The sequence below is a fragment of the Spea bombifrons genome, chromosome 3 (assembly GCF_027358695.1).
Source record: "Spea bombifrons isolate aSpeBom1 chromosome 3, aSpeBom1.2.pri, whole genome shotgun sequence".
Classification (NCBI taxonomy): domain Eukaryota; kingdom Metazoa; phylum Chordata; class Amphibia; order Anura; family Pelobatidae; genus Spea; species Spea bombifrons.
In genome coordinates, this window is record NC_071089.1 from 13,503,466 (window position 1) to 13,517,529 (window position 14,064).

General features: G+C 39.5%; 2 protein-coding genes across 2 annotated transcripts in view; one reads left to right on the forward strand and one right to left on the reverse strand.

The window, feature by feature from the left end:
• The window catches only part of CALM2 (calmodulin 2), a 186,015-nt gene that overhangs the window by 121,417 nt on the left and 50,534 nt on the right, over window positions 1–14,064 (reverse strand). The gene's annotated exons all lie outside the window — the stretch shown is intronic.
• The window catches only part of MSH2 (mutS homolog 2), a 43,322-nt gene that overhangs the window by 26,131 nt on the left and 3,127 nt on the right, over window positions 1–14,064 (forward strand). The window contains exons 9-14 of the mRNA XM_053461081.1: window positions 2,555–2,678; window positions 4,117–4,267; window positions 8,189–8,286; window positions 10,913–11,158; window positions 11,469–11,673; window positions 13,152–13,399. Of these exons, the coding sequence (XP_053317056.1) occupies window positions 2,555–2,678; window positions 4,117–4,267; window positions 8,189–8,286; window positions 10,913–11,158; window positions 11,469–11,673; window positions 13,152–13,399 (1,072 nt within the window). The remainder of the gene's footprint in view (window positions 1–2,554; window positions 2,679–4,116; window positions 4,268–8,188; window positions 8,287–10,912; window positions 11,159–11,468; window positions 11,674–13,151; window positions 13,400–14,064) is intronic.

A 14,064-nucleotide genomic window follows, 5' to 3' on the forward strand; every position in this document is an offset into this window, starting at 1 on the left:
CCCCCAGGCTTGCCACACCAATATGGCACTGTGGCCCATGATATGCCTTTTAACCCTCTATATGCCACTGTGCCCCATGGTATGCCTTTTGACCCCCTATGTGCCACTCTGCCTCCAGAAATGCCTTATACCCCTATATCCCATTCTGGCATTTAGGGGGTTAAAATGCATATTATGGGGCAGAGTGGCATATAGGGAGGTATAAGGCATTCCAGGAGGCAGAGTGGCATTAAGGGAGTTAAAAGGCATTATATAGAGCACTCTGCCTCCAGAAATGCCTTATACCCCTATATGCCACTCTGGCATTTAGGGGGTTAAAAGGCATATTATGGGGCAGAGTGGCATATAGGGAGGTATAAGGCATTTCAGGAGGCAGAGTGCACTATTAAATGCCCCCTTAACGCCACTCTGCCTCCTGAAATGCCTTATACCTCCCTATATGCCACTCTGCCCCATAATATGCCTTTTAACCCCCTAAGTGCCAGAGTGGCATATAGGGGTGTAAGGCATTCCAGAAATGCCCTACACACACACACACACACACACACACACACACACACACACACACACACACACACACACACACACACACACACACACACACACACACACACACTCTTACTTACCGGTGCTTCCAATTTCCTGCTGTATTGCCGGGGCAGCGGGTTGACGTCTCATTCCGCGGCAGCCGGAAGGAGTTGGAGTTGGCAGCGGGGGTTTGTATGCGTCCGTCGCAAATACCTTCCCTGGCTGTCAGACATCAGGAACTCTGGAACTCTGATCTCTGACAGTCGGGGAAGGTATTTGCGACGGACGCATACAAACCCCCGCTGCCAACTTCACCTCCGGAAGCACCGGTAAGTGTGTGTGTGGGGGGGGGGGGCGACGACAGGAGGATCCAGGTCCCCTGCAGCGGTGCGGGGGATCTGGATCTTAGTCTCCTAATCAGACCTCTATTTGAGGTCTGATTAGAAGACGACCCCGATTGTAAGACGAGGGGTATTTTTCAGAGCATTTGCTCTGAAAAAAACCTCGTCTTATAATCGAGCAAATACGGTAATATAGAATTTTTTTTTTTTGAGTTTTATAAGGAATCTGGTTTTGATTTTACCTATTTATTTGTAATGTTTCCTCCTAATGACTGATGTTTGATTTGTATTAACTGTGTGGAATCAATCTGTTTAAAAAAATGAGTAATAATGGCATATTAATACATTTTTTACCTTGTGTTTTTAATACATTACACGGTATTAGTAAGGCAGTTAGTAATGATTACTTCTGTTTCATTATAAACATCCAGAACGCAGTATTCATTAAAACAGTGCCGTCCAGATTTATATAGTCTGTTTCTTGAATATATGCATTCAATTGAAGAAAAGAATACAAGCTTACTCTGAAATAAAATACCAACCCAGCACTTGCTCTAAAACTGCAGTGCAACATTCTATATATTTTTGTCTGAGCCCACTGTAAAGTTTAATTAAATGTTAATGCTGAATGTATGAAAAATACATTTTAATGTGTTTTACCCCGGGAGAGAGAGACATATTTCTGGCATAAATTAAATAGATCCAGCGCTACGGAATCTGCTGGTGCTGTATAAAGTGTAATGTAAAATAGATAATTATTGATTCAAACCAGGGCTGTTTGTCTTGGTGTTTGATGCCAAACGAAGTGATGCAGAATTGACTAAAATTAGGTTTAGGACACTCGCATGAACATTAATTCTAGAATAAACAAGATTGCCGTTCAGTTTTATTTCCGTCAGACAGTTAAGGCTTCGCTTGGAATTAGTAGTAATATACATATTTTAATAATGTTTGGCAGTTCTGCTGTCCTTGGAGATTCAAGGCATCTCGGCTTTCCTCTGCAGTTTTACCCCTAAGGACTGCAGATGTTTGTTGGCTTTGCTATTTCTGGCGATGATTAATAGTCTCATTTTATTTATTTATTTATTTATTTAAAATGGGCATAAGTACTACTTTATCATATGTGGGTTTGTATCGATGTATTTTGATATACTAGTAAAATATTTGTTCGTATTTGCATGGTGGTTTGGATGAGTCAGGAGAGTTGATTTATCTTTGGTTGAGGGCGCTTCCAACTTCTCTAAGCTGGTGATTTCACTGGAACAGATCCTAGGTCTTTATTCCCTAAACCGTCAGTTTTGGTGTGTTTAACCTATTTAGCCCACAGATTTATGCTAACATGATGCAGACCACCTTGGTGAGCTTCTCCTGCAGGCGAGACTGAGCGGGTGCTGTATGTTTAGTTGATGGGGGGCCGATTTGGGATGCTACCGAACCCTGAATGATGGCCAGCTCAGCACTTTTTGCTGGAGAGGCTTGTTGGAGGTGGACATTCATATTGCAAAATCAATGGCTTAAAATGCTTACATCTCAACCTCATATGGTACCTTTTTACATCCTTAGAGTAATACGAAATACTCTTCTCTTTAATCTCTTTGATGTGTCTAAATATTTCTTTATAAACTCAGAGGATCTCTTTAACAAGAGCTGGAACATTCTTGATGAGTTGTGGTTTTTTTTTTAAGGTGGAAAATCATGAATTCCTTGTAAAGGCTTCTTTTGATCCTAACCTGACAGAGCTAAGAGAAAAGATGGATGAGCTGGAAAAGAACATGCAGTCGACCCTGAACAGTGCAGCCAGAGAACTTGGTGGGTGTTTCGTATCCTCTCTTTCTTTAATGTAACACTTCTGAAGAAATGTGTAGTTTTTAAATTGCATCTGGTAAAAGAGCTTGTGTGCTTCTTCGTGTCATATCAGTTTTGTGATCTTCTCGTTAATGACCTTAACACAGTTGCGCCAAACTCCCCCGGGGCCATAATCCTGCCTTCATGTCTATTTTTTCACTTAACCTATAATTACACTGTTTGCATTGCGTGTCGCTAAGCAATATAACCCAAAGAAAATCTGTTTTATTTCACGTGTGTGTGACTGATGTCTGCTATGTATGATGTATAAAATAATAAAGTTTACATTGCATACATCATACATGGCGGATACACACTAATTCATGGGCTCTCCGGCCACCAATGTACATGCACGTCATAGCAGTGTGCTGAAGACACAAGAATAGTTTTTAAGCTTTAAATCGAAATTGGAGTTTTATCTATAAGTTAGCAAGCAACAACGGGTAGTACCGTGTGCATGATGTGAAGATGACATGAAAGCATGTTTCTTCGCTGCCCCCTCATCTACACATGTACATCATGGTAAGAGTACAACTTCCAATCCATTAATGGAAAGCGTGGAAGTTCCTGTGTACTAGGGATGATGTTTCTAATGCTGCATTTAGTAACAAAAGTGTTAAAGGTGCCGTTTCACCCGATGTAGTCATTTTTATTGTTAAGTGACTTTAAATGTCATAAAAAATGCCTCCGTTCGGACCTTCTCCAATGGAAATAATGTTTCTTTTGAACCAACGTTATATACGGATGCGTTTCGACACTCTTTACTCTGCCTACAGTAATAGTCCGGTTCCTTACAAATAGGTTCATCTGTTTAGCTAACGGAATGTTCTCCCGAAAACATGGCATCTCCCAAGCCTCCAACTCAAAATGCAAAGCACCTTTAACCTCCTCGAGCCTTGCTCTCCCACACCCTAATATTCCACAGTATTGACAGGCTTGTGTTAAACATACTTCTTTAAGTTCATTTATAAGAATCATTTTTTCCTAACCAGGTTATGGTTTATTTCCCTCATTCATACGTAATAGGATATTAAATGAGAGATATCAAGTATCAAAGATATTAAATATAGATATCTTGAGTTAACTCTTCCAGTTTCAGAGCTGTAAAGTGCAGTCTCTCTAAAGATATAACGGGATATCTTATATTAGCTGATCAGTTTCTGTCTCCGGCTCCTCTCTGGATGCTTGTAGGTGAGTCACGTGGAGAGTGCAGAACGTTTGCTCCATAGTAAGGGAATGAATGAACTCTGTAAGCAAGTACAGAGAGTATGACTTGTAGTTCGGTAGCACATCTGAAAGATAAGTTCTGTATATGCGTTTGAATTACAAGGGCTGCCTAAATATGGCATGTAGATAATTTGTCTCTGTCTCAAGCAATCGTTTTTCTGTATTTTATAAACAGGTCTGGATGCAGGTAAAAGCATAAAACTGGAATCCAATGCTCAACTTGGTCATTATTTCCGAGTTACTTGCAAGGAAGAGAAAGCTCTACGTAACAACAAGAAGTTTACTACCATTGACATTCAGAAAAATGGTGTGAGATTTACAAACAGGTATTGTTCTAATTTTTGTAAAAAAATCGTGCGGAGGGGGGTGGGAGGATTTGTCATATGAAACAAAATATCGAATTCCTTAGTTATGGTATGTCCAGCAATCTGAATATATCCTGCCATTTCTCTTGGTCATTTCTGAAATTTCTCCGGTAATGGTAATAAACCAATATTGAAGCAAGTGTTTTAGTACATATGGGCTAACCTATAGAGTAGTCAAACGACGGCCCAGTTCCGCCACAAATTTGTAGTAAGGGACCTGTCAGGCTTTGCAGAATGAAGTCTGTAAGGTAGTAATGAGTGTATGAATTATAGTTTAGCAGCATATTGTCTGAGAGATAAATGATGTCCTTGTATATGCTCATGAATTACAAGCCTCAAGCATGGCATGTAAAGATATGCAGGCAGGCAATAAGGTTTACATGTTGCATCCATCTCTCCAGGACCATAAGCTGTCACGCAGCGTATTTTCTGTAATTATTAATTGTAACTTTTACCTTTATTTATTTATATATATATAGCAGAATTGACAAGACCACAAATTTAATGCAAAATCCTTTTAAAGCGAGATAAAGAGTAACGGTTATAAATCTACTCAAAAATGTATTTTGTATGAATTCCTCCAACAACCCTCTGATTCTTTAAGGAAAGTTTGGGGAAGTTTTATTGAACTGGTTTATTTTTATGCTCTTACAATATCGTTCTTTTTATCTACTGGAAATGTATCGGCAGACTCAAGCATTGAAGTCTTCAGAATTTATCGGCCCCTTAATGGAGCAAGAGACACAAGAGCATTCAGAATAAACTATTTTTAAGTGCTGTCTGAATTGAAAACCATGTCTTGTTTTACAAGCACGACCAGAACGATAATTCTGCCTAATATTTAGAGGTGACTTGTCTCTCTGTGTCCCCAGACACCCATGTTCTTTTATAGATTATTAAGTTGCGCTCTAAAGACTCGGGAATGATTTCTTCCCATTTCTTTGTGCAGACAGTGTTGGTACTTTGGTTTTTTTATTCTTTTGTTTTTTTGTTTTTGTTTTTTTTTTGTGTATTTCCAATATTGCTGTCATATACTGTATACACAGTCTCATTGGTAGTTGGCATTTATTTTCTAATGGCCAGCTCTCTGCAGATGCACAACCTTATTTTTATGATTTCCACTTGAAAGCAGCAAAGGTTACTTTAGAAATAAAGCTTCATAAAATGATCAGAAAAGGTTTTTATTTTTTTTACTGAAATGGGTGTAAACAGTGCCCAATTTTCATTGTTTGAGTTGGCATTTATATTGGGGCCCGAAGCATAGTATTACCAATGATTTTCACGTATCCAACTGGATGGATATAGACCTTTGGACGCTTATGTAATGTTTATTTGTAGTTTAACAAAGCAAAGCAGCTAAGCATACAACGTGTAAACGGTTGATTAATGAATCTTTCAGGAGGTAATTTAATTCCAAACACGTCTGAATAGTGGATACTGTTACTATTCAGTAGAGGTGCCGGCCACCTGTTCTTGCGTTGTTAATGTGCCAGGTGCTCAATACGCCGCTGAGCTTTTCAGTTTTATCTCTATAGCTGTTTGTACAATATGTCCACGGAACAAAAATGAGGGGGGTGTCATGTTAACCGTGCACTAATCAAAAAGGGCTGATGACAGCAATAGCTAATTTATTAAAATTAAATGTCATTGTTCCCTGGGGGGGGAAGGGGGGGCATAATTATATTCACGGCTTTCCCTAGTTGTTCTTGTCTACTTTTTGTTGTACCGGATGTCAGACTAGAGGAGTTTTCATGATCCAAGCAAAATTTAATTGTCCATTTATTTTGTCGAATCATTTTCAGGTAGGTTTGTGATATTTAATAACCTCATTGGTTTCAATAGCTTTCATAAGCTGGCATCCGCTACGGTGCATGTGCCATAAGAGTACCAACGTAAGTCTCTGGCTCTGCTAGAATACACAGGAGGAGGATAAAGCAACAGACGTAAACCAATTTCCATGCAGTAAAGTGCAATGGTGTCCATGCACTGATACTTTATAGTGGATCTGTCATGTTAGAGAATGTCTGTATGTTGTGTGTGTGGGTCACATCCATAATAATGTCACAACGCATCCACTTTAAAGACATGAACTCTACATCATCTTTACAGTTGACTCTAAAGTCCCATAAGGTTCTGTAGTGTTCTGACAGGTGAAGAATAAGTTCTGTGGTCACTACCTGGGTTTGCTGCCAAGTTGTATGCCATATTGTCCCGATTATACGCCCTACCCCCCCTCCTAATTAACATCTTTATCAGGGCTGCAGCCCATAATCAGGGTTTAACTATTCAGGAGGGCCAGCCATGTCCACCTTCATTCTGTTCACTACCTTTCTGTTGAAAAAATTATATTTTCAAATAAAAAGGCACCAAACTAAAAGGGTGCGGACTGTAATTTGGGACAATACAGTACATCGGGTGAGGTGTGGAGTAACACCATCAATACATTAGTGACCCGGGAGTAGCACGGTTGTGGTTTGTGTATACTGCTTGTGGCATAAAGCACTTTATACAAATTTCTGGTTAAAGGTCACACCGGTTTACCAGTGAGCTAGAAGGCCACATAATAAATATCAGGCCCATAAAAAGGTAATAACAGTGTGGGTCGTCCTAAAATGCTAATTTGTATTCATTTTTTGTGCAGTATTTGTGAAAATAAAGTATGACATCATTAGATGTCTAAGACATCCTCAAACTGTGTGATTTGTTTTTCGTGTTGAAGCAAATCTTCAATGGTGTTAATGTTATTAATTCTTTGTGCGTTTGCTTCTTTTAGCTGTTTTTTATGCTTGTGTTAATTTAACAAAGTAATTCTTCAGACAGCATTAGTGTTGCAACTTATCACAGCACATAAGAAAATGCTACTTAACGCCAGCATCATTTAATAGCTTCTGTCTAATAAATCAATTATTCTTTGAAATCCTTGCATGCACACGTGAACATAACTTAATTACCAGCTTGGAATTCATTTTGTTATTTTTTTTTTTTTTTATTTTTTTTTTTAATTAAAACCTACCTAGTGAAATTCTTTTAATTTACAAGGGGAAGCAGGTTGGCGCAACTTCACATATGGTGATAATTTCTAGGATAAGGTCTAACAATATTTTATGCAAAAGCTGAACCTGTTCAATGTTTTCTGTGGGTCTTTTGTCGTTATTTTAACCCCTTAAGGACTGGGCTGGTTTCTTTGTACGCCTTGTGACTTAGGCAAGGTTATTTGGAGGCTTATATGCTACATTTGGGACAATTGCAATTCAGTTTTTCGACTTGGTATTTTTACATCTGGTCCTTCTCCCCCCACGTCCTATTTGGGGCATCTTTGGGCCAGCTGGCCAATTCAATTTACCCCATCAAACCATGTATTTTGAAAACTAGACAAAGGTATGTGGTATTTTAACTATTTCCACTCACAAATTCTACCACCAGCCTTTGTCAAAGTTTGTGGTAGTAATTTTTTAACACACCTTGTACCTTAGGTAAAACTTTATAGCTCTTGGTATATGTCACTGTCAAACACCCCAATATGTGTTCAGCAACACCTTCTGAGTACAGTGATACTGCCCATGCTTAGGCTTGACAGGTTGTTTGGGGGCTAAAAGGCCACATTTGGGTGGTGCACATTTTTTCTTTTCATTTTGGTATCTGGTCAGTCTGCTCCCATTACCAATTTGGGAAGATGCAGCACTAATTTTAGCACTTGCTCATAAAAATAAACTTAAAATATTTTTGGACTACAATTTTGGATTTTAGCTGGTTGTGGTTTCCTTGGGTAAAATATGAAGGCGTGATTGTATCTTTTGTTGGTTTGCTGTTGAGTTGGTTGTCTATGAAACGGAATGCCTGTAGAATATCAAAGAATTAACAATATTGTGATTTTAAACACAGCAAGTTGAGTTCCTTCAATGAAGAGTACATAAGAAACAGGGAAGAATATGAAGAGGCCCAGAATGCCATTGTTAAGGAGATCATTAACATCTCTTCTGGTAAGGACAGAGTTTTATTTTTGAGTAGATGAAACGACAGTTTTTCTCCTTTTGTCTCTGTTTACTGAGAGTAAATAATTTGCGTGTCAGCCCCAAATGCATCTGTCTCTAGGCACACAAACTCCCTGTGCTGACTGACCTTGGATCGGGAGTACTGGGCATAGTGTGAATGTAATATGCTCGTCAGCATTATAGATTTATTCAAGCAAAATCCATTTTGAAATGTGATGTCAACAATACAGATTAGAATTAGTAAGAGGAAGCAAATATTTTCAGAAATTGCTTGCATATATGATATATTTAGTGATTTATTTGTGATCTGAACAACTGTTTAATGTTCTTCTCTTATTTGTATAATAGATAGGTATAATGAAATTACAAAAAAAAAAGTTTAGAAGGGGGTCAAGAGAAAAAAAAACAAAAAACCTTTTTAATAAAGGTAGAGAAAAGTAGGGTTTCTTACGTATTTATGTAGTTGGAAATGTGGCCTGTTGGTGGTCCTTGGGGTCTTGCATCAGTACAGGTTCTCAGTATCCTTTCACGTCCCAAGACGGCCACCGGCAGTCCTGCAGTGTTGTTGGAACTCCAGCTATGGCTTGGTCTCTTTTAGTCTTTCAGTTGTATTTATCTATAGGTTTTGCTGATGTTTACACTGCTGGTACCGTGGCGCGTGTAATAATGTGGTACATCAGTGTTGTAACAGCTGTCCATCAGGACTTTAAAGACCGATACACAGAAAGACAAGTAATCTAGAAGTATTAACATTATTGTCATAAGATCGTTTTAAATTCAGATGTCTGGGCGCTGTTTAATGTACATAGCTCACACCTCCTGTGATGACGGCCGTGTTTAAGTATATTTTATAGAAGTGCAATTTAAAGTGTTCCTTCACTGAAAGATACTTCTATATATATAATGTGTAGTCATGAGCTTATGGGGATATCCACTGGGGTTTTAAAAGTCTTAACTGTTAACCCAAAATACCAACACAGAGAATGCAACGCAGGATATGTACCCGACGGCCTGTAACATAACGTGTGCGCACATATCAACGTCGATCTGCAGGAATTTTAAGAAAATACTAGCTAGAATTATTTTGTTAATAATGACTGACAAGTAAAACCCCCCGTGGACTGGTATACATGTATTTATTGTACTTGTCCAGGCTAATTAAGTTAGTATTACCATAAATATCACTGTCAGTCATTCTCCCAGTTTTAATAATAAAAAGAAGCGCAGCGTGCGTTAAATAAGGCTAAATTGCCATAAGCTTTTGTGCCGTCAAATTCTTTTCCCCTGTTAGAAATTGCCAGGAAATCGTCTGCGTTTTCTCTGTTGGAAGCTTGCAGAGCGATTGAGTTGTAGGGTTGTGTCTTACTAATGATCCGGTTCCAGCTGAGTAGCAATAAGACGATACAAGACCGTGGCTGCTTTTCTGGGGCTGTGAAAGATTTGAACGTGTATGGGAGAGAGAGGGGAGCAGTGTTTGTGTGACCATTTATGTTAATTTATTTCCTAAATAAAAGAGCCAGTGCATGCTGCCTGTACTCCACGCGAGTCTTAATCATTCTGGCTCATTGAGCCACACAAGGACCACGCGTATTGCTTTATCACCGCTACGTGGATGTTTCGCTGCTCCAAGTAACAGCGTAAGAAGACCCTGTTTGTAACTTTGTTTGAATACAGCTCACAGGGTTTATTGGGACATTTCTCAATGACGCTGTGTGTCGATGCACAAGAAACATAGAATTTTGATGGCAAATGAGAACTTTTCTGCCCACCTAGTCTGCCCCTTTTTGCCCTGCTGTAAAGACTTAAACCTTAATCAACCCTTGGTCTTATCTTCAGGATAGCTTTATGCCCGTCCCATGCAGGATTAAATTCCCTCACTGTAGCCTCTACCACTTCTCTTGGGAGGCAGTTCCACTATAGTTGATGTTCCTCTCATTAAAGTAGAACTTTTACATTACACCTGAACTTCTGACTCTCCAGTTTACGACCTCCTGTTCTAACATTTCTCCTACCTTGGAGTAATAAACTTCTGTGTCCTTTGTTGGATCCCTTTGAGTATTTAAATGTTGATACCTATTGAGATCCTTATAATTTTAATCCTGGAAACCATTCACCATTTAATCGCCCTCCGCTGAACTCTCTCCAAAATGGCAGTCTCCTTCTGGATATGGGGTCTCCAGAATATTACACGATACTCTAGGTGAGATTTCCAAAATACACATTTTACATTCATGGAGAAAGCAGCGCTAGTCGCACAATTCAGATATTTTATATTGTATCAAAGTGCCAAAATATAACATCGGTGGTTTACCTCTTTTATATAAGAAATGTCATAAATTTACTGTACTTTCTGTTAAATACCTCGTAGGATATTACATATTATAGGCAAATCGTACAAAACAGATCATCTCAACTTCACGTCTTCTTTTTCTCTCCATCTCGCTAATAGAGTATGGAAATCTCCGTTACCAGGTCATCATGGAACCTGGAAGTTTTTATGGAACTTTATCCTTTCCTTGTGTATGGATATATATTTTATGGACAGGTTTAAGGTAGCGACATATACCATACATGTACATTTCTCTGACATGAACTTGTTCTGCATCTTTTTCAGGCTATGTGGATCCAATTCAGACTCTGAACGATGTAATTGCCCAGTTGGACGCAGTTGTGAGCTTTGCTTATGTTTCTAATGGAGCACCGGTACCGTATGTTCGCCCGGTCATCTTGGAGAAAGGACAGGGACGGATTGTGCTGAAATCTGCCAGGCACCCGTGTATTGAAGTGCAAGACGATGTTGCGTTCATTCCTAACGATATCATATTTAAAAAAAAGAAGCAGATGTTTCATATCATCACCGGTAACGCTCCAACATTTCTCAAATTTATTGCAGCCATATATTAAGTTTTGTCACGACGCGTTTTACTTGGACTGTTTCAGCACACGTGTTTAATTGATTACACGTGTCATCCGCAGTTTACGCAATAATAGTATTTGAGATCTTCACAGTGTGTATCGATCGGAAAATGTCAGCAAACCCATATTAATTCATCACAAGTGTTAACGAAACAGCGCTCTGGTGAAAGAAGCGCTCCCCGGATATGGTTTTGGTATTTTCTTTGAACTGGTAACTTTAAATACTAAATATTTAGTCACATTCTTATTACCAGGTCCTAACATGGGAGGCAAATCCACCTATATCCGGCAGACCGGTGTGATCGTACTAATGGCTCAGATTGGCTGCTTTGTACCATGTGACTCTGCAGAGATTAGCATCGTGGACTGCATACTTGCACGAGTTGGAGCTGGAGATAGCCAATTGAAGGGAGTGTCTACATTCATGGCTGAGATGCTCGAGACGGCATCTATTCTCAGGTACTTATAATCAATAACGTACTATAATGCCTTTAGATATAGTGCTGTAGATCTGGAAGCGATCTATGATATACCCTTGTTTCCGGGCCAGTGGTTCAAAGGCTTAGTCTGGGGGTCCATAGGCTGGGGGTTCTACTGCTGGGAAGCCTAGATAAAAGATCAGATTGTATAACGTATTATTAACCACTGATATAGTAAAGCTGTGGTACCGAACTAATATATCTTTATAAGATATCACATCGCAATTAAAAACGTACTATAACCGATCTCAGAATTAGTCAGTGTGGGAAGAATAGTTGCAGCAAATTGTACAGAGCATTGGACGGATGTTGAAATGTGTAATGCTCCAGAACGTGAGAGATAAAACTATTCATAAATCCAAATTATCCCCAAGAAACGCATTTCAATGAAACACGTAGGTAGATAACAGACCTTTCCTATCGCTAGATTGCTGGCACAACTTAATTAAGAAGCATATAGGAAAATAGATTTCTTTATAACTGAGAATGCAGCGATGGGTTCTCAACAAATACAGCAAATGATCTCTTGGTGCAGCGCAAGGCGGACATCACAAAGATTTGAAAACAACAAGATTTCTTTTCAGTCTTTAACCTAAAGGCTATTCATTTCTATGTTTTTATTATACTCTTTTTCTTTATTTCAGAAAGTTGTTTTTCATTATTCATTATGTATGTGGAATACTATGCTCAGTCACGCTATACACAAACACATAAAAAAGGAATGTGGTCAGAGTATGTATATGAAGACGCACATTACATATTTATAAAATATCTGTGAATATACCATTAACTCTATTCCAAATTTGGCAGAAGTTTATTGGAAAAATGAATGGCGTGGCTAAGCTCACCCCATATTTATTTTGCTCCCTGGTATTACCTGCTTCAGTCTGTCTATTCCATGCAAAAGTATTTTGTTTTCTTTAGGAGGCAGGTGGTTACTCTACCTCCTCTAATCATACAAAGACCGGTTTGTTGGTACTGATTGTGTATCCTTAAAATAATCATTGAAGCCCTAAATCTTCTCGTGCGCCAGCTTGCACGGCAATGGGTAAGGTCATTTTGCCTTGACACCAACCTCTGTGGTGTAACTGGCCAGCTACAGGAGAGATGCCTCATCTCCCTCACAAACCCATTGAGAAACAACGTACCAGGGAGCCTGATTGCCCAACTGGGTGACCTACCACCCTAGGCCTAGTTGGGCCTGCCATTATTGGTGGGTTAAGTACATGTCAATGTTTGCTGACATGGAAACATCATGGCAGGTGGGTGGACAGTGGACAGTTTGGGTTGCTTGGAATCTTCGAGTTGAGAGGGCAGTAGCCATGGAACAAGCAGGGCTACCGAAACCGTGCTTTATGGACAAGTATGTGAAGAATACAGGATGAAGTCTGATTCTGTGGCATTTACTTTTTGATTGTTCGTACATTTAAATCCCTCAACGTAATGTTATTTTTGCAGGTCGGCCTCTAAAAACTCTCTGATTATAATTGATGAATTGGGGAGAGGAACATCCACATATGATGGCTTTGGACTTGCATGGGCAATATCGGAATATATCTCCACTAAAATAGGGGCATTCTGTATGTTTGCCACGCACTTCCATGAATTAACTGCCCTGGCAGACCAAGTTCCAACCGTCAATAACTTGCACGTCACAGCTCTTACAACAGATGAAACCCTTACCATGCTGTACCGCATTAAGGAAGGTAAGGTGGGATATGCATAGAGATAAAGAAGGCCTGCAAGTGTTTCACGATAGAGAAGGATATAATGTTCTCAACCAGTCTTAAAGCAGGTTATACATGCGTTACAGTTTTGTCCTCTATTACAGGGGCGTCCAACGTGCGGCCCTCCAGCTGCTGCAGGGGTACATCTCCCATAATGCTCTTTCAGCTAAGGGGCTGGCTGAGGAGTATGGGAGATGTAGTCCTGCAGCAGCTGGAGGGCCGCACAGTGGACGCCCCTGTTCTATTACAATGATTCTTCTGTTTTTCTCTACCATAAAAGGCCCTTGTACTGCCGTCTCATGCGTTTTTACATTTTCATTGCCATGTGTTTTATATACACTGTTGTGCATTAGCTTTTTAGTCATTAAACTTGCTCAGTGCTGCTGTTGATGTTGTCACCCTGGGCATAGATTTTCTGATTTACATTTATTATCCTCATCAAAAGTTGTGCAATTGAGTGATCAAAGCTTACAAATGAAACGCATCTTTCATTAAAGTGCTGGATTTGGGCTCTTTTTTTGAGGGAGGGTAATTACTTTGTGAGTTGGGGAGTGGCTCAAAATCATATGTCTATGATGAGCTTTTCTGGTATGATAGTCCCAGGAAGCGGCCTGCCATGCTCCAAATGGTTACAAGTCCTCTTC